Genomic DNA, 20,853 nt, shown 5'->3' on the forward strand with positions numbered 1-20,853 from the left:
GGTTGACTGGCGGATCTAGCTGCTCTATGCAGACTGACAGCTCTGACTGCTCCATGCAGGCTGACAGCACCCTGCAGACTGGCAGCTCAGGCTGCTTCATGCAGACTGACAGCTCCTTGCAGACTGACAGCTCCTTGCAGACTGGCAGCTCTTTGCAGACTGACAGCTCTGGCTGCTTCATGCAGACTGACAGCACTTGGCAGACTGACAGCTCTCTGCAGACTGGCAGCTCAGGCTGCTCCGAACAGGCAGGAGGCTCCGGCAGCGCAGGAGAGGAGACAGGCTCTGGCTGCGCTGAACAGGCGGGAGACTCCAACAGCGCAGGAGAGGAGACAGGCTCTGGCTGCGCTGAACAGGCGGGAGACTACGACAGCGTAGGAGGGAAGGAAGGCTCTGGCTGTGCTGAACAGGCGGGAGACTCCGACAGCGTAGGAGGGAAGGAAGGCTCTGGCTGTGTTGAACAGGCGAGGCGCACTGAAGGCCTGGTGCGTGGTGCTGGAACTGGAGCTACAGGATCGAGGACACGCACAGGAAGCCTGGTGCGGGGAGCTGCTACCGGAGGACTGGTGTGTGGAGGTGGCTTTGGATAGACCGGACCGTGCAGGCGCACTGGAGCTCTTAAGCACCGAGCCTGCCCAAGCTTACCTGGCTCGATGCCCACTCTAGCCCGGCCAATACGAAGGGCTGGTATGTACCGCACCGGGCTATGCACCCGCACTGGAAACACCGTGCGCTCCATAGCATAGCACGGTGTCTGCCCGGTCTCTCTAGCCCACCGGAAAGCACAGGGAGTTTGCGCAGGTTTCCAACCTGGCATAGCCATACTCCCTTCTAGCCCCCCCAATATTTTTTGGGGGTTGCTTTACGGGCTTCCTTGCCAACCGCGTTCCCTCATATCGTCGGCTCCTATCTCCGGCTGCCTCTGCTTCTTCCTTGGGACGGCGATATTCTCCCGGCTGCGCCCAGGGTCCTTTTCCGTCTAATATCCTCTCCCAAGACCAGAAGTCCTTATATTGCTGCTCCTCACAATTAACAGGGAGAGCAGGCTCAGGTCTGACTCCTGACTCAGCCACTCTTCCTCTGAGCCCTCCCCCAATAAATATTTGGGGGTTACTTTCGGTTTTCTCTCTGCGCCGCCGTGTTTTCCTTTTCAACTCCATTCGCCTATAGCCCTCTTCACACTGTTCCAGCGAATCCCAGGCGGGCTCCTGCCGTCTCTCTGGGTCGGCCGCCCACCTGTCGATTTCTTCCCACGTCGTATACTCCATGCCATTGCTGTCCATAACGTCCTCCCTTCGCTGCTCCTGCTGTTGCTGCCTGTAACCACGCCGCTCGGTCCGTGAGTGGTGGGTGATTCTGTAACGGCGTTCGTCTGTTGTTGAAAGAGAGTCGGACCGAAATGCAGCGTGGTGGTTACTCATGATCTTTAATGAAAGAAAACGGAATGATACATGAAATAACTTATAACTATGAAAACAACAAACGGAACGTGAAACCTAATACAGCCTATCTGGTGAATACACAAAGACAGGAACAATCACCCACGAAATACAATGTGAAACTAAGGCTACCTAAATACGGTTCCCAATCAGAGGCAACGAGAATCACCTGACTCTGATTGAGAATCGCCTCAGGCAGCCAAGCCTAACTAGACACACCCCTATTCAGCCGCGATCCCAAATGCTACAAACCCCAATACGAAGAACAATAACATAAACCCCTGTCACACCCTGGCCTGACCACATATATAACGAAAACACAAAATACAATGACCAAGGCGTGACAGACTTCCCATAAACATCACTATTGGGTCTTTTTTTCGTTTAATTCGGTCCATATATACCCTAAATATCGATCTATAGAAAGTGTGAGATCAAGGAAAAAACAGCTTTTTAAAACGCAACGTCATTTTTTTTAATTAAAAAAGTTGACAATAAACTTTCACAAAACACTTCAAAATACTTTTGTAATCCAACTTTAGGTATTAGTAAACGTTAATAATCTATCAAATTGATCACGGGGCGATGTGTATTCAATAGCTCCACGTCTTGAAATCATGTTCAGAAATTTCTATGTCCGATTAAAAAAAAAAATGTTTTACAGCGAAAACACAACATATATTTATGTTAGACCACCACCAAATCAAAGGGAAAACACAGCCATTTTTTTCCAGCCAAAGAGAGTCACAAAAGCAGGATTAGAGATAAATTGAATCACTAACCTTTTGAAAATCTTCATCAGATGACACTCATATAACATGTTACACAATACATTTATGTTTTGTTCGATAATATGCATATTTATATCCACAAATCTCGGTTTACATTGACGCCATGTTCAGAACTGCCCCCAAAATATCCAAAGGAATTATAGAAAGCTACGCCAGATAACAGAAATACTCATAAACTTTGATTAAAGATACATGTTCTACATATAATTAAAGATACACTGGTTCTTAATGCAACCGCTGTGTCAGATTTTTTTAAACGTTACGGAAAAAGCCTAACATTGCAATAATCTGAGACGGCGCTCAGACGTAAAAGTATTTCTCCTCCATGTTGGAGTCAACAGAAATACGAAATTACAACATAAATATTCCCTTACCTTTGATGATCTTTCATCAGAATGTAGTGCAAGGAGTCCTAGTTCCACAATAAATCGTTGTTTTGTTCCATAATGTCCAATACTAGTGTCCAAGTAGCTGCATTTGCTATCACTTTCAGCTCACGTGCCCAAAAACTGACTGCTGGTCCAGGATAACTCGCACGAAAACTTCCAAAATATATATTCCAGGTCAAATAAACTGGTCAAACTAAGTAGAGAATCAATCTTCAGGATGTTATTTTCATATATTTCCAATAATGTTCCAACCGGATCATACGTTTTCAGCTGCAGCCAAATGGAACAGCGGTAGCACCCACAGAGAAATGCGCCACAGGAAAATGTCATTCTGTCGGGACACTGACTATTTCCCCTCCCATTCGGTCAAAGTTCACAGCAAATGCTCCATTCCACTTTCTACTGAATGAGGACATCTAGCGGAAGGTGTAGGAAGTGCTACCAGATCCATATCTTGTTGGGAGAGGAGGGGGCGATGATGTCAAAGTTGCCCCACATTCAGAATTTCACTTCTTGTTTGGAAGATTGGCTTCCCTATGAGTTCTGTTATACTCACATACATAATTCAAACAGTTTTAGAAACTTCAGAGTGCTTTCTATCCAATAGTAAGAATAATATGCATATATTAGCAATCTAGGACAGAGTAGGATAAAGTTTACTATGGGCACGCAATTCATCCAAAGTGAAAATACTGCCCCCTATCCTCAACAAGTTTTAAGCATTTGAAAAACTACAACCTTTTCTACCCAGGTCTGACCACCACGGGACACTGGGTGTAAACGATATAGTGAAATGCTTCCTTGCAAGCTCTTTCCTCAACAGTACAGAATCAATATGAAAGAAACAGAGAGAAAGGACAGAAAGAGGGGAGTGACAGCAAATCATAGCACAGTCCATGTGTATGTTCCCATGGTAGCAAGCATCTCCAATCCAAAATTAAATCTAGAATGGGCTTCCTATTTCGCAACAAAGCATCCCTCACTCATGCTGCCAAACACCCTCGTAAAACTGACTATCGGCCAATTGACTTCGGCAACATCATTTACAAAATAGCCTCCAACTCTCAAATTGGATGCAGTCTATCACTTTTGGAATAAATGTCTTCAAAGTAATGACTCGGGACGTCGGGTTTGATATGAAAGCTTATTTTAGTAATAATACTTGTTCGAGTTACATTTAACAACTTTAGATTCTACAGAGCAATGGAAGTAAGATGCTAGTGAAAGGTCATCTTAATCACTTCGCACCTGCACATAACTGGCGCATTATTTTGCATTCCCTGTCGCAAGGCTTTCTGGAACTTGCAGTCAAAAGCGTAATTCAATACTAACCAAGAACAATTACATAACTGTATAGAAATATCTTTCGATACAGCTCAATGAATTAACTTAAACATTAACTCTGTAACGCATTAAAGTTACAACAATCACAGTGCCATCCATTATTGTCACCAAAGCCCCATATACTTCCCACCACTGTGAACTGTACTATCTCGTTGGCTGGCCCTCGCTTCATACTCGTCGCCAAACCCACTGGCTCCAGTTCATCTACAAGTCTTTGCTAGGTAAAACACCCCCTTATCTCAGTTCACTGGTCACCATAGCAGCACCCAACCGCAGCACGCGCTCCAGAAGCGACATCCCCCGGCGCCTCAGCAGAAGCGACAGGTCCCGGCGCCTCAGCAGAAGCGACAGGACCCGGCGCCTCAGCAGAAGCGTCCGGCCCCGGTGCCTCAGCCGAAGCGACAGGCCCCGGCTCCTCAGCAGAAGCATCTGGCCCCGGCACCTCAGCAGATGCGACAGGCCCCGGCGCCTCAGCAGAAGCGACAAGCCTTGAACAGACGGCCCGACCACTCAACTAGAGAGATCATAATTTGGTTTGGCCAACTCCTTAATCGTCTATATTTCACTGGTAACCCCCAAAGCCAATTCCTCCTTTGGCCGTCTTTCATTCCAGTTCTCTGCTGCCAATGACTGGAACGAACTGCAAAAATCACTCAAGGTGGAGACTCTTTATCTCCCTCACTAACTTCAAGCACCAGCTGTCAGAGCAGCTCACAGATCATTGCACCTGTACATATCCCATCTGTAAATAACCCATCCATCTACCTCATCCCCATACTGTATTCATTTATTTATTTTGCTCCTTTGCACCCCAGTATCTCTACTTGCACATTCATCTTCTGCACATCTATCACTCCAGTGTTTAATTGCTATATCGTAATTGCCTCGCCACCATGGCCTATTTTATTGCCTTTACCTCCCTTATCATACCTCATTTGCACACACTGTAAATATATATTTATTTGTTCTACTGTATAATTCTGTATGTTTGTTTATTCCATGTGTAACTCTGTGTTGTTGTATGTGTCGAACTGCTATGCTTTATCTTGGCCAGGTCGCAGTTGTAAATGAGAAGTTGTTCTCAACTAGCCTACCTGGTTAAATAAAGGTTTAATTAAAAACAAAAAACAAAAACTACTGATCTGACTGCACTTTTTATGTTAACAATAACACTGAAAATGTCAAAAAAGGACCAAGCGTTTTCAACAGCGGGATCAAGCTGATTCTATACCATTTTACAGAGGCCAGTTCATGAAGGAAGGCTTGCTCATTAAAGTTTTTTAGCATGCGTCTATGACAAATCAGGACAGGTCGTTTCACAGAGCAGCCATTACGAACACAGGCTGTAAAACGGTGATCACTAAGGTCATTACAGAAAACACCAGACTGATACCTATCAGGATTATTTGTGAGGGTGACATCAAGGAGAGTAGCCTTTTCTGGGTGTTTGGAGTCATACCTTGTGGTATTGCTGATAATCTGAGAAAGATGTAGGGAGTCCCATTGATTTAGGACTTGGTCAGGTGGTTTACGCATGTCCCAGTTTAGGTCACCTAGCAGGACAAATTCAGACTTAGTGTAAGGGGCCATGAGAGAGCTTGGGGCAGGTAGATTACTGGCCCGTGTTGATGGAGGCGGATAGCACCAAGCAACAGTCAACAACGAGATATTTGAAAGTTTGATGCTTAGACAAGCAAATCAAATTGTTTGGGGACAGATTTGGTGGAGACAAATGAGCACTGAAGGTGATCCTTGGAAAAGATGGCCACTCCCCCACCTTTAGAAGATCTGTTTTCTGAGGGTTGGCATTCAAGAGATTGAATGCCGACCCTCGGAGATTGACTGCAGACACTGTTCTGAGGTGCAAAATACTAATTGGCAGGCAAACATTAGACAATCCTACCGGTGTGTCTGATCTATAATGGATATTACCATCTCTGTCCAAATATCTGTACATAAAACTGCTCAAATGTGAGGTTCAGCAGAGGAGCTAAAGGAGGATGGGCTTATTTTCATGGCCTTGAATGGAATTGATGGAACAGAGTTTCAAATATGTTTGATATGTTTGACTCCGTTCCATTGATTCCATTCCAGCCATTACAATCAGCCTGTCCTCCTCTAGCTCCTCCCACCAGCCTCCTCTGGTGTGGCATTTTGGAACATTCTGAATAGGCCTCCCACCGTGTGCACATTAATGCACTTAAAATGTGAAGAAATAATTGTTTTTCAACATTTGGATCCTAACATTCTGATCTGTTCCATCAGCCTTATGAATTGATACAGCATATACCTCCACTATACTACTTTGATACACATCAGTGGGGATTAAGAATTGAGTACACGAAATGTCCATTGAAAACAAAGTGGTACACCTGCGTCTATCCTCCATTACACCACTAACTGTACGATTTGAGAAGGGCGCTCCTCCTTCACTGCTTTTGCCTTTGCACATCACCTTCCGTAGACCGGTGCACTGCGGTTTAGGTTAGTAGAACTCCCTCTTAGGCTGCATTACCAAGGCATCCCAATTCTGATATTTTTTTTTCACTAATTAGTCTTTTGACTAAGATCTGATGTGAAAAGATCTGATGTGATTGCTCAAAACATTAATAATTGGAAAAACGATTAGAATTGGGCTCCCTGTGTAACACAGCAATAGGTCAGTTTCTTCAGCTAAGGGTGAGGCAACGCAACAACCAATGGTTGCGTGCCACATCATCAACTGTGTCATCCACTGACATATGATGTGGTTAGTTGATACTTAAAATACCAATCAAGGCAATGTAAGATCTGGCAGACTTCAGCAACGTCTAAGCTTTGGAAATTGGCTGAAGTCTGTTTGGATGCAATCACAAACTACCTCATAGTCTGTTTGGTCCCAGACACACAGGATGTGTTTACACAGGGAGCCCAATCCTGATCCTTTGCTGGCAAAACAGCTGATCTGATTGGTGAAAAGACCAATTAGTGGGAGAAAAGATCAGAATTTGGCAGCTACAGACGCATGAACATGTATGAAATTGAATATGCGTTCTTCAATTTTCAGTTTTTTTGTAAATTGTTGAACTGAATTTGGTCTCTTTCTTTTGTCGTCCAATTCTCTTTCTGTTGTTCACCATATGTCAACGAATGACTGCACCTAATCGCATTTGGGAAATTGAACCAATGGAAATGAAGTTCATTGGCTGACAGCTGTACATAATTAGCCAGCCAGGTGAGAAGGGTCTGGGATTCCTTTATGAGGTGCAACCAAAACAGCTGTTTGACATAGCAACAGGGATATTCTGGCTGGCTGTCGAGAATTAGTTCTTGAATACTGTTGTGGTTTTGATCACTAATATGGCTTTTGGACTCTCTTTGAGGTTAGTTTTTCAATGCGTTCATCTGGTTTGTTTACCTTGTCTTAGTCTTCACTCGTTATTTATGTTTAACTGTCTGAATGTTTTGTAGTGTTTCTTGGATTTGTTGCCTGCTAATTGGAGGGATAAAGTGTTTTACACTTAAAGGTGCGTTTTTGTTTACACTAATTCAGGTCAAATCACCTGTCTCGTTCCGATCCAAATTAAGGCTGGCGTTTTACAACAATGTTTTCTTTGTTTCCTAGGTAACGCTCATGGGCATCCTGCCTACACTGGACCTGAACCAACTGGATCCTATGCCCAAGCAAGTGTGGTGTCTGGTCCAAATGCTAAAGCTACTGGCCACAATGCCATGTCAGCGGAAGCTACTGGCCACAATGCCACGTCAGCAGAAGCTACTGGCCACAATGCCACGTCAAGTGTAAAGTCCGGCGCCTCAGCAGCAGCTTCAGGCCCCGGCGCCTCAGCAGCAGCGTCCGGCCCCGGCGCCTCAGCAGAAGCGTCAGGCCCCGGCGCCTCAGCAGGAGCGTCAGGCCCCGGCGCCTCAGCAGGAGCGTCAGGCCCCGGCGCCTCAGCAGGAGCGTCAGGCCCCGGCGCCTCAGCAGCAGCGTCAGGCCCCGGCGCCTCAGCAGAAGCGTCAGGCCCCGGCGCCTCAGCAGGAGCGTCAGGCCCCGGCGCCTCAGCAGGAGCGTCAGGCCCCGGCGCCTCAGCAGGAGCGTCAGGCCCCGGCGCCTCAGCAGCAGCTTCAGGCCCCGGCGCCTCAGCAGAAGCTTCAGGCCCCGGCGCCTCAGCAGAAGCATCAGGCCCCGGCGCCTCAGCAGAAGCGTCCGGCCCCGGCGCCTCAGCAGAAGCGACAAGCCTTGAACAGACGGCCCGACCACTCAGCTAGGGAGATCATAATTTGGTTTGGCCAACTCCTTAATCATCTTATCCCTGTTACTGTGCCTCTTGCAGAAAAGGGTAAAGGTAACTGAGGTGGGGAAATGTGCAAACTAATGCGCTTGTTTGAAATGAGGATCTCTTTCACTTGTACATCGTCATGCAAATTGTATAAAGGGGTGGATGATACAATGTTATGAATTGTTTTTATAAACATACGACTAAATTGACTTCTGATGTAGCGATATTGCTGACACACTTTTAGGTTCTATGGTTATGCTTTTGATTTAGCCTGGTGTTCCTGCTAGTCTTGCGTGATTTGCTCAATAAACCATTTGACTTTCAAAAAACCTTGTCCTTAAAATATAATGTTCTCTTCTGCCTACCATGTGCTTGCTGTTTGGGAACAGACTGTGGGCCTGGAGTAATGGGGAATGTGGTTCACAACCCTTGTATAAACAGATTTGTTTCGGGTAGTTCAAATTCTAAAGGTTGCTAACTTGTCAGAGCTCATACACTACCTGTCCCTTAGTGTAGGCTGTTTGATTTACAGTAATCTGCCTTTTACCACCAATGCCTAGAATGTGAATGCAGTGTAACTCATCATCCCATTACCTGTCACTAACCGGTCCCAGGGACGCTGAAGTTTCTCCTTGGCCTTATTCAGAAACATTAAAACAACTTGATACATTCTGCCTGTTCTACAATGTTGGTCTGGCCAGACACATGGATGCAATCATATGCGTTCATTTATTTCGGCTGTGAAAGTACTCCACTTGGAGTAGTTCAGACATTCCTTATGTCAACTCAATGTGGTCTTCTGCACAATCCATTTCTACACTACCGCAATGAGGTTGCACTTGCAGAAGCCCCTGGCAGGAACTTCAATAGAGTTTTAAAAGGTGCACTAAAGCTCTCACTTTGTACAAAATTATCCTAGACTTGCTCAATGGGATTGAGTTCTGGTCTCTTTGCTGGCAATGGCAGAACACTGACATTCCTGTCTTTGAGGAAATCACGCACAGAACGAACAGTATGGCTGTTGGCATTGTCATGCTGGAGGGTTGTGTCTGCAGAAAGGGTACCACATGAGGGACGAGGATGTCTTCCCTGTAACGCACAGCGTTGAGATTGCATGCATGACAACAAGCTCCGTGCGATGATGCTGTGACACACCGCCCCAAACCATGACGGACCCTCTACCTCCAAATCAATCCCGCTCCAGAGTACAGGCCTCGGTGTAACGCTCAAACGCGAATCCGACCATCACCCCCGGTGAGACAAAACCGTGATTCGTCAGTGAAGAGCACTTTTTGCCAGTCTTGTCTAGACCAGCGACGGTGGGTTTGTGCCCATAGGCGACGTTGTTGCCTGTGATGTCTGGTGAGGACCTGCCTTACAACAGGCCTACAAGCCCTCAGTACAGCCTCTCTCAGCCTATTGCAGACAGTCTGAGCACTGATGGAGGGATTGTGCGTTCCTGGTTCAACTCGGGCAGTTGTTGCCTTCCTGTACCTGTCCTGCAGGTGTGATGTTCGCATGTATCGATCCTGTGCAGGTGTTGCCACTCCGAGGACGATCAGCTGTCCGTCTTGTCTCAATGTAGCGCTGTCATAGGCGTCTCACAGTACGGACATTGCAATTCGTACAGCTGATCGTCCTCGGAGTGACAGACCACGTGTGACAACACCTGCACAGGATCGGTACATGCAAAATTGAGCACGTTTGTCACATGTTTGTGGAACTAGTTCAGTTTGTTGAATTATATTTCCAGTGAGGATTTTTTGAGTTTAGTTGCCTGACAGTCCTAAAATGTCAGAACGTTAAGTGTTGCTTGAAATTGTTGGACACCTTGATACCAAAAAAAGCAAGTCACCAGCCAGGCTTTAGAACCAATTCATATTTATGTCTCTAGATGTTGTACAAAGTGAGAGCTTAAGAGCACCTTTATAAAATCTATTGAAGTTCCTGCCAGGGGCTTCTGCAAGTGCAACCTCATTGTGGTCAGGTAGAAATGGATTGTGCAGAAGACCACATTGAGAGTTGACATAAGGAATGTCTGAACTACTCCAAGTGGAGTACTTTCACAGCCGAAATAAATGAACGCATATGATTGCATCCATGTGTCTGGCCAGACCAACATTGTAGAACAGGCAGAATGTATCAAGTTGTTTTAATGTTTCTGAATAAGGCCAAGGAGAAACTTCAGCGTCCCTGGGACCGGTTAGTGACAGGTAATGGGATGATGAGTTACACTGCATTCACATTCTAGGCATTGGTGGTAAAGGCAGATTGCTGTAAATCAAACAGCCTACACTAAGGGATAGGTAAAGTATGAACATATGAGGGAGGTCTGACAAGTTAGAAAACTTTAGAAATTGAACTACCAGAAACAAATCTGTTTATACAAGTGTTGTGAAACACATTCCCTTTTACTCCAGGCCCACAGTCTGTTCCCAAACAGCAAGCACACGGTAGGCAGAAGAGATTATATTTTAAGGACAAGGTTTTTTGAAAGTCAAATGTTTATTGAGCAAATCATGCAAGAGTAGCAGGAACACCAGGCTAAATCAAAAGCATAACCGTAGAACCTAAAAGTGTGTCAGCAATATCGCTACATCAGAAGTCAATTATATCATATGTTTATAAAAACAATTCATAACATTGTAACATCCACCCCTACATATACAATTTGCATGACGATGTACAAGTGAAGGAGATCCTCATTTCAAACAAGCGCATTAGTTCGCACATTACCCCACCTCAGTTACCTTTCACCTTTTCTGCAAGAGGCACAGTAACAGGGATAAGACGATTAAGGTTGGCCAAACCAAATTATGATCTCCCTAGTTGAGTGGTCGGGCCGTCTGTTCAAGGCTCGTCGCTTCTGCTGAGGCGCCGGGGCCTGAAGCTTCTGCTGAGGCGCCGGGGCCTGAAGCTTCTGCTGAGGCGCCGGGGCCTGAAGCTTCTGCTGAGGCGCCGGGGCCTGAAGCTTCTGCGGAGGCGCCGGGGCCTGAAGCTTCTGCGGAGGCGCCGGGGCCTGCGGAAGCTCGGGGCCTGAAGCTTCTGCGGAGGCGCCGGGCCTGAAGCTTCTGCTGAGGCGCCGGGCCTGAAGCTTCTGCTGAGGCGCCGGGGCCTGAAGCTTCTGCTGAGGCGCCTGGGCCTGAAGCTTCTGCTGGCGCCTGCCAAAGCCTGGGCCTGAAGCTTCTGCTGAGGCGCCTGGGCCTGAAGCTTCTGCTGAGGCGCCTGGGCCTGAAGCTTCTGCTGACGTGGCATTGTGGCCAGTAGCTTTAGCATTTGGACCAGACACCACACTTGCTTGGGCATAGGATCCAGTTGGTTCAGGTCCAGTGTAGGCAGGATGCCCTTGAGCGTTACCTAGGAAACAAAGAAAACATTGTGGTAAAATGCCAGCCTTAATTTTGATTGGAACTAGACCTGGGATTTGACCTTAGTGTAAAGCAAAACGCACCTTTAAGTGTAAAACAAGTTATCCCTCCAATTAGCAGGCAACAAATCCAAGAAACACTACAAAACAGTCAGACAGTTAAACATAAATAACCAGTGAACACTTTAAGACATGGTAAACCAACCAGATGAACGCATTGAAAAACTAACCTCAAAGAGAGTCCAAAAGCCATATTAGTGATCAAAACCACAACAGTATTCAAGAACTAATTCTCGACAGCCTGCCAGAATATCACTGTTGCTATGTCAAACAGCTGTTTTGGTTGCACCTCATAAAGGAATCCCAGACCCTTCTCACCTGGCTGGCTAATTATGTACAGCTGTCAGCCAATGAACTTAATTTCCATTGGTTCAATTTCCCAAATGCGATTAGGTGCAGTCATTCGTTGACATATGGTGGACAACAGAGAGAGAATTGGACGACAAAAGAAAGAGACCAAATTCAGTTCAACAATTTACAAAAAAAACTGAAAATTGAAGAACGCATATTCAATTTCATACATGTTCATGCGTCTGTAGCTGCCAAATTCTGATCTTATTCCCACTAATTGGTCTTTTCACCAATCAGATCAGCTGTTTTGCCAGCAAAGGATCAGAATTGGGCTCCCTGTGTAAACACATCCTGTGTGTCTGGGACCAAACAGACTATGAGGTAGTTTGTGATTGCATCCAAACAGACTTCAGCCAATTTCCAAAGCTTAGACGTTGCTGAAGTCTGCCAGATCTTAGATCGCCTTGATTGGTATTTTAAGTATCAACTAACCACATCATATGTCAGAGGATGACACAGTTGATGATGTGGCACGCAACCATTGGTTGTTGCGTTGCCTCACCCTTAGCTGAAGAAACTGACCTATTGCTGTGTTACACAGGGAGCCCAATTCTAATCGTTTTTCCAATTATTAATGTTTTGAGCAATCACATCAGATCTTTTCACATCAGATCTTAGTCAAAAGACTAATTAGTGAAAAAAAAATATCAGAATTGGGATGCCTTGGTAATGCAGCCTAAGAGGGAGTTCTACTAACCTAAACCGCAGTGCACCGGTCTACGGAAGGTGATGTGCAAAGGCAAAAGCAGTGAAGGAGGAGCGCCCTTCTCAAATCGTACAGTTAGTGGTGTAATGGAGGATAGACGCAGGTGTACCACTTTGTTTTCAATGGACATTTCGTGTACTCAATTCTTAATCCCCACTGATGTGTATCAAAGTAGTATAGTGGAGGTATATGCTGTATCAATTCATAAGACTGATGGAACAGATCAGAATGTTAGGATCCAAATGTTGAAAAAATATTATTTCTTCACATTTTAAGTGCATGAATATGCACACGGTGGTAGGCCTATTCAGAATGTTCCAAAATGCCACACCAGAGGAGGCTGGTGGGAGGAGATAGAGGAGGACAGGCTGATTGTAATGGCTGGAATGGAATCAATGGTACGGAGTCAAACATATCAAACATGTTCGATCAATTCCATTCAAGGACAGGAAAATAAGCCCATCCTCCTTTAGCTCCTCTGCTGAACCTCACATTTGAGCAGTTTTATGTACAGATATTTGGACAGAGATGGTAATATCCATTATAGATCAGACACACCGGTAGGATTGTCTAATGTTTGCCTGCCAATTAGTATTTAGCACCTCCGAACAGTGTCTGCAGTCAATCTCTTAGGGTCGGATGTCAATCTCTTGACTGCCAACCCTCAGAAAACAGATCATCTAAAGGTGGGGGAGTGGCCATCTTTTCCAAGGATCACCTTCAGCGCTCAGTTGTCTCCACCAAATCTGTCCCCAAACAATTTGATTTGCTTGTTTTAAGCATCAAACTTTCAAATATCTCTTTGTTGAATGTTGCTTGGTGCTATCGTCCTCCATCAACACGGGCCAGTAATCTACCTGCCCTAAGCTCTCTCATGGCCCCTTACACTAAGTCTGAATTTGTCCTGCTAGGTGACCTAAACTGGGACATGCTTAAACCACCTGACCAAGTCCTAAATCAATGGGACTCCCTACATCTTTCTCAGATTATCAGCAATACCACAAGGTATGACTCCAAACACCCAGAAAAGGCTACTCTCCTTGATTTCACCCTCACAAATAATCCTGGTAGGTATCAGTCTGGTGTTTTCTGTAATGACCTTAGTGATCACCGTTTTCGTAATGGCTGCTCTGTGAAACGACCTGTCCGGATTTGTCATAGACGCATGCTAAAAAACTTTAATGAGCAAGCCTTCCTTCATGAACTGGCCTCTGTAAAATGGTATAGAATCAGCTTGATCCCCCCCCTGTTGAAGAAACTTGGTTCTTCTTTTTTGATATTTTCAGTGATATTGTTAACATAACAAGTGCCGTCAGATCAGTAGGCTAGTTTTTGTTTTTTGTTTTTAATTAAACCTTTATTTAACCAGGTAGGCTAGTTGAGAACAAGATCTCATTTAAAACTGCAAAGCAGTGTTGGAGTAAACCATTGAAGTAAGCTCAGCATTGCATGTAGATAGGTTTGGCTGCTAGGCTAAAGTAGCAAGGACATGCACATTAAGAGAAGATGATATCCAGGCCATATGACACCCAGACCATACTCTATTTTTATAGGAATACATTAACCAAGACCATACGTGCATTCATGACAGCTGAACGTGCTGTGGTCAGCAGGGTACAGGAAGAAAGATGTAGGCAAGATAACTGATGACTAACACGTAAAACATAGGCATGCAGTACATACATTATTTTTTAGAACATGGAAAGAGTTCTGCCATCGTTGTAACCAAATGCAGATACTAAGGGGGAGTAACTCTATTTACTAATGTGATGTTTACTATGTATGTATAAAAGCAAAGCCAGTGTTAAGAAGCGGCTTTCCCGCGGACCAGCACGGCTTTAATAACTTGTATTAAAGTCTACATTGAATTCAACAGTTTCTTCTGAGAGTATTATATTTCTATAGACAGTATTATATTTCTGTAACAATTATCTACGACAGCAGTTCGACGCATACAACAACACAGAGGTACACATGGAATAAACAAACATACAGAATTATACAGTAGAAAAAATTAATATGTATACAGTGTGTGAAATGAGGTAAGATAAGGAGGTAAAGGCAATGAATTAGGCTATAGTGGCGAGGTAATTACGATATAGCAATTAAACACTGGAGTGATAGATGTGCAGAAGATGAATGTGCAAGTAGAGATACTGGGGTGCAAAGGAGCAAAATAAATAAATGCAGTATGGGGATGAGGAAGATGGATGGGTTATTTACAGATGGGCTATGTACAGGTGCAATGATCTGTGAGCTGCTCTGAAAGCTGGTATATGGGGCTTTGGTGACAAAACAGATGGCAATGTGATAGACTGCATCCAATTTGTTGAGAATTTGAGGCTATTTTGTAAATGATATCAAAGTCGATGATTGGTGGATAGTCAGTTTTACAAGGGTGTTTGGCAGCATGAGTGAGGGATGCTTTGTTGCAAAATAGGAAGCCCATTCTAGATTTAAATTTTGGATTGGAGATGCTTCCTACCATGGGAACATACAAATGGACTGTGCTATGATTTGCAGTCACTGCCCTCTCTCCATGTCCTTTGTTTCTTTTATATTGATTCTGTACTGTTGAAAGAGCTTGCAAGGAAGCATTGCACACCCAGTGTCTTGTAGAGGTCAGACCTGGGTAGAAAAGTGTTTTGTAGTTTATTTCAGCTTTTCAAATGCTTAAGGTAGTTGAATATATATTTTAGATCCCCATTAGCAACAGCTAGTCTTACTGGGGTCTGACAAATAAAAAAACACTTGGCAATTTTCACATGTTAATAGTTTGTGTGTTTGTGCATCTGTTACACACACAACCAGTAGGTCACATGGGGGAAGACACGGTGAGGTGTTTTGTCTTTTAAACCCGGTTTGCTGTTCTCTTGCGCTATATGGAAGGGAGTTCCAGCCAGTCATGGCTCTATATAATACTGTGCGTTTAATTTGTTCTTGATTTGGGGACTGTGAAAAGACCCCTGGTGGCATGTCTGGTGGGGTAAGTGTGTGTGGACTATGCAAACAATGAGGAATTAAAACAAGAAATGTTGTCAACCTTTCCTCAACTACCAGAAACAAAGGAAAACAAATCTGTTTACACAAGTGGTGTGATCCACAATCCCTTTTTCTCCAGACCCAGTCTGTCCCCAATCAGCAAACACATGGTAGGCAGAAGAGAAACCCACATTTAAAAGACAAGGCATTTTGGAAGTCAAATTGTTTATTGAACAAGTCATGCAAGAGTAGCAGAAACACCAGGACACATCAAAATCATAACCGTACAACCTAAGTGTCAGCAATATTGGCCAAATCAGATGTAAAATTTAGTCGTATGGTTTTGAAAAGAATTTATACCATTGTAGTGTTCACCCCTGTAAACAATTTGCATAACGATGCGCAAGTGAAGAAGATCCTCATTTCAAACAAACGCATTAGTTTGCATAATTCCTCACCTCAATTACCTTTGCCCTTTTCTGCAAATGGAGGCACAGTAACAGGAGAAAGACGATTAAGGAGTTGGGCAAACCAAATTATGATCTCCCTATCTAGCTTGTTGAGGGGTCGGGCCGTCTGTTCAAGGCCGGCCGCCGCTTCTGCAGAGGTATGGTTGGCAGTTGCTTCAGCTGAGGCGCGGGGGCCAGTCGCTTCTGCAGAGGCATGGTTGGCAGTTGCTTCAGCTGAGGCGCGGGCCGCTTCTGCAGAGGTATGGTTGGCAGTTGCTTCTGCTGAGGCGCGGGGGCCAGCCGCTTCTGCAGAGGCATGGTTGGCAGTTGCTTCAGCTGAGGCGCGGGCCGCTTCTGCAGAGGTCCGGAGGCCGGCGGCCGCTTCTGCCGAGGCATGGTTGGCAGTTGCTTCAGCTGAGGCGCGGGCCGCTTCTGCAGAGGTATGGTTGGCAGTTGGACCCGGCGTCACACTTGCCAGGGTATTGTGGCCAGTAGCTTTAGCATTTGGACCAGACACCACACTTGCTTGGGATCTAGTTGGTTCAGGTCCAGTGCAGACAGGATGCCCATAAGCATCACCTAGGAAACAAAACATTACGGTAAAATACCAGCCTTAGGCCATTGGAACTAGACTGTGATTTGAATTAGTTTGAACCAAAACGCACCTTGAAGGGTAAAACACGTTATCCCTCCAATTAGCAGGCAACAAATCCAAGAAACACTACAAAACATTCAGACAGGTAAACATCAATAACCAGTGAACACTTTAAGACAAGGTAAACCAATCAGATGAATACATTGAAAAACTAACCTCAAAGAGAGTCCAAAAGTCACAGCCATTTTAGTGATCAAAACCACAACCGTATTCAGAACTAATGCTAGACAGACACCCTGCCAGAATATCCCTGTTGCAATGTCTAACAGCTGTTTTGGTTGCACCTCATAAAGGAATCCCAGACCCTTCTTACCTGAATGGCTAATTATGTACAGGTGTCAACCAATGAACCTAATTTTAATTGGTTCAATTTCCCAATTGCGATTAGGTGCTCTTGATTTCATGCAGCTGGTGTGCTGGAGGGTGGAGTTTACACATCATGGGCCAATCCGACAGTTTTAAAGAGTGAACTCTACCCACCCATTCCAGATTGAGTCAATTGCAAAGATTTGTTTTGTACCCCATGGGGGATTCCAACATACACTGCAAGGGGAAATAGATGTCAGAAATGCAGTGCTTTATCACTGTAAGATATATGTCCAGAACCATATTTGCTTGCAATGCACATTATTGTATTATCAAATCATGCCAGTGGACTTCTGGTAAGTATGCTTTAGTGAGCAAGAGTTGCACTTGACCCCAACAATGTTTATCCTCACCCAAAATGAATGCTGTATTGATGAGTCATTTCCCTCCACGCACTACTTCTTACCTGAATGCATTTTTATTTCATTTTAGGGGGTTGGACAAAAGCTGAAATTGGGGTTGAGAGTTACCCTTTTATATACTGAACAAAAGTGTAAATGCAACATGCAATAATTTCAAACATTTTACTGGGTTACAGTTCGTTTAAGGAAATCAGTAAATTGAAATCAATTCATTAGGACCTAATCTGTAGATTTCAAATGACTGGGAATACAAATAACTCTTTTTTTTTTTTTTAAGGTAGGGGCGTGAATCAGAAAACCAGTCAATATCTGGAGTGAACCACATTTGCCTAATTCAGCACAACAGATGTCCTTTGCATAGAGTTAATCAGGCTGTTATTTGTGGCCTGTGGAATGTTGTCCCACTCTTTTTCAATGGCTGGTTAACATTCACATGAGTCCTCTTACATTTGGGATCTTTACAGTCCCATTGATCAAACAACCAGGAAAAGATAGGCTCTCTCTCCCTCAGTTATGAACATCAACAAGATCAATAACTTATCCTAGCAAGAGAAGCTACAAATCGAACGAAGGAACATTAGATTAACCCTCTCAAACGTTTTCAGCTGGCTGTCAGAATTGCACTGATAATCAATGGAGATTTGCAGCCTACTTGTCCTTTGCAGCTTGCCTGACAAATCCATGCTTGTCCCAACCAAGCACCCAAGCTAACTGGCTAAAGTTGGCTAGCTTGTTAGCTAGCTTATTCCAGACAGAAACGAGAGAACACCTCACTGACCATTTTACTCAGTGTAGCAGAGCTGGTTAGGCTGTTAACATGTTATCTATAGTGTTCATGACTAACAATTACTTCTGTTGTCTACTTTTACTGACACCGGTCATATTCAGCAGGTGTTGCACATTTGTAAATTCATCAGTAGTTCTGCGTTCTGTCACACAGATGAAAGTGTAGATAGCCAGAGTGAATTTACCAACGCAATCAAATCTAATTTTATTTGTCACATACACATGGTTAGCAGATGATAATGCGAGTGTAGCGAAATGCTTGTGCTTCTAGTTCGGACAATGCAGTAATAACCAACGAGTAATCTAACCTAACAATTCCAAAACTACTACCTTATACAAACAATTGTAAAGGGATAAAGAATATGTACATAAAGATATATGAATGAGTGATGGTACAGAACGGCATAGGCAAGATGCAGTAGATGGTATCGAGTACAGTATATACATATGAGATGAGTAATGTAGGGTATGTAAACGAAGTGGCATAGTTTAAAGTGGCTAGTGATGCATGTATTACATAAAGATGCAGTAGATGGTATCGAGTACAGTATATACATATGAGATGAGTAATGTAGGGTATTTAAACATAATAGCATTGTTTAAAGTGGCTAGTGATATATTTTTACATCAATTTCCATTATTAAAGTGGCTGGAGTTGAGTCAGTATGTTGGCAGCAGCCACTCAATGTTAGTGGTGGCTGTTTAACAGTCTGATGGCCTTGAGATAGAAGCTGTTTTTCAGTCTCTCGGTCCCTGCCTTGATGCACCTGTACTGACCTCGCCTTCTGGATGATAGCGGGGTGAACAGGCAGAGCTCGGGTGGTTGTTGTCCTTGATGAACTTTATGGCCTTATTGTGTATAATGATATGCTGAAGAAACCCCCCACTGAACGATTTTGAACATGAAGCCTCATATCTGTAAAAATATTTAAAAGTACAATTGTATCACCAAAGTGCATTTTCACTCACAATGGGTAGTGGGTGAACACTCTATACTGTATTGGTAGGCCTACTATTAGCTGGTGAACATATAATAGAGAATGTTTTTGGGAAAGCCTTTCCATCTACCAGAAGACAGTTACGTCTATCATTACCAATGCTATATTGTTTGAAACCTGGACCATTTTTCTTGATATTATGAGGCATGTCTTACCTTGCTTCAAAGTGCCTCTGCAGAAGCGGTGGCCGGCCTTGAACAGACGGCCGACCCCTCGACAAGCTAGATAGGGAGATCATAATTCGGTTTGCCCAACTCCTTAATCGTCTTTCCCCTATTACTGTGCCTCCATTTGAAAAAAAGGGCAAAGGTAAATGAGGTGAGAAATTGTGCAAACTAATGCGCTTGTTTGAAATGAGGATCTCCTTCACTTGCGCATCGTCATGCAAATTGTTTACAGGGGAGAACACTACAATACTATACGACTAAAATTGACATCTGATTTGGCCTGGTGTTCCTACTACTCTTGCGTGATTTGTTCAATAAACAATTTGACTTCCAAAATGCCGTGTCTTTTAAATGTGTGTTTCTCTTCTGTCTACCATACGTTTGCTGATTGGGGACAGACTGGGTCTGGAGAAAAAGGGATTGTGGATCACACCACTTGTGGAACCAGATTTGTTTACCTTTGTTTCTGGTAGTTGAGGAAAGGTTGACTGCATTTCTTGTTTTAATTCCTCATTGTTTGCATAGTCAACACACACACTTACCCCACCAGACATGCCAACAGGGGTCTTTTCACAGTCCCCAAATCAGGAACAAATTAAACGCACAGTATTATATAGCGCCATGATTGGATGGAACTACCTTCCATATAGTGCAAGAGACCAGCAACTCGGGTTTAAAAAACAAAACAAAGCGACACCTCACGGCACAACGCCTCTCCCCCCATATGACCTAAAGGTTGTGTGTCTGTACTGACATGTGACCTATTGGTTGTGTGTATGTGTAAATGAGATGCACAAACACACACATCTAAAACATGTAAGGGAATACCCCCCTGAATTGGACAAAAAAGAATGGGAAGTCATTGGCATCGGACAAACCATATACACGATGTCCAATACCACCCAATTCGGCGTTGATTCATGCAAAGTGTACTGCAAATGCCATATGGCAATTGCCAGTTGTAAAACTTTAAAAATCCAACAGGTGGCGAGTGCGCTCCACCTTGGTTTTTCATACTGGAAATGTAACCCAAGTCAACATCCAAAAGCTAAATTTTGAAAAAATGATTTTTTTGTCAAACTTATCACCCCTTAAAAAAGTGCTTTCTGGACCGTTTTTAGAAATTCTTTCGATGTTTTTGTCAATTACACATGTGTCTGAACTGTATGAATATACTTTTGTCCAATTTTATTGTTATTTTTATTTTACATAAGGAATATGTTTTGTCCATTTACAGGATATGATTTCATAGGAAGTCAAAAGTCACTTTTTTGGGGGCCAAATGCCATAAGAAATTTGACATGCTCAAAAATCCTGCAGAAATGCAAAATTGACTGGCCTGATGAACACACGTTGGCCTGGCAGTGATAGTTGTTCCTTTC

General features: G+C 44.0%; 2 protein-coding genes and 1 long non-coding RNA gene across 5 annotated transcripts in view; 1 reads left to right on the plus strand and 2 right to left on the minus strand.

Moving 5' to 3' along the window:
• The window catches only part of LOC135568981 (circumsporozoite protein-like), a 55,340-nt gene extending 46,449 nt beyond the window's left edge, over nt 1-8,891 (plus strand). For 2 of the 3 annotated variants that reach the window (XM_065015767.1, XM_065015766.1), the window contains one exon: nt 7,682-8,891. In XM_065015767.1, coding sequence (XP_064871839.1) covers nt 7,682-8,211 — 530 coding nt within the window. In that variant the 3' untranslated portion in view covers nt 8,212-8,891. Of the gene's footprint in view, nt 1-7,193; nt 7,326-7,413; nt 7,470-7,567 lie in introns of those variants that run through there. The other variant, XM_065015768.1, reaches the window with a different exon arrangement.
• A 2,399-nt stretch (nt 8,892-11,290) lies between these two features.
• On the minus strand, nt 11,291-11,948 carry LOC135568983 (uncharacterized). Its single transcript, XR_010462784.1, has 4 exons — nt 11,820-11,948; nt 11,674-11,729; nt 11,394-11,579; nt 11,291-11,358 (listed from the first exon to the last, which is right to left on the minus strand). It is a non-coding gene; the product is annotated as an uncharacterized LOC135568983 (long non-coding RNA).
• A 3,948-nt stretch (nt 11,949-15,896) lies between these two features.
• LOC135559625 (coiled-coil domain-containing protein 8-like) lies at nt 15,897-17,085 on the minus strand. The gene is made up of 3 exons (XM_065015761.1): nt 16,949-17,085; nt 16,803-16,858; nt 15,897-16,716 (listed from the first exon to the last, which is right to left on the minus strand). The coding sequence occupies exons 1-3, from the start codon at nt 16,975-16,977 to the stop codon at nt 16,148-16,150; spliced, it is 654 nt and encodes a 217-aa protein (XP_064871833.1). The 5' UTR covers nt 16,978-17,085; the 3' UTR covers nt 15,897-16,147.
• Nucleotides 17,086-20,853: the final 3,768 nt, after the last annotated feature.

This window comes from Oncorhynchus nerka, unplaced genomic scaffold, assembly GCF_034236695.1.
Source record: "Oncorhynchus nerka isolate Pitt River unplaced genomic scaffold, Oner_Uvic_2.0 unplaced_scaffold_1291, whole genome shotgun sequence".
Taxonomy (NCBI): domain Eukaryota; kingdom Metazoa; phylum Chordata; class Actinopteri; order Salmoniformes; family Salmonidae; genus Oncorhynchus; species Oncorhynchus nerka.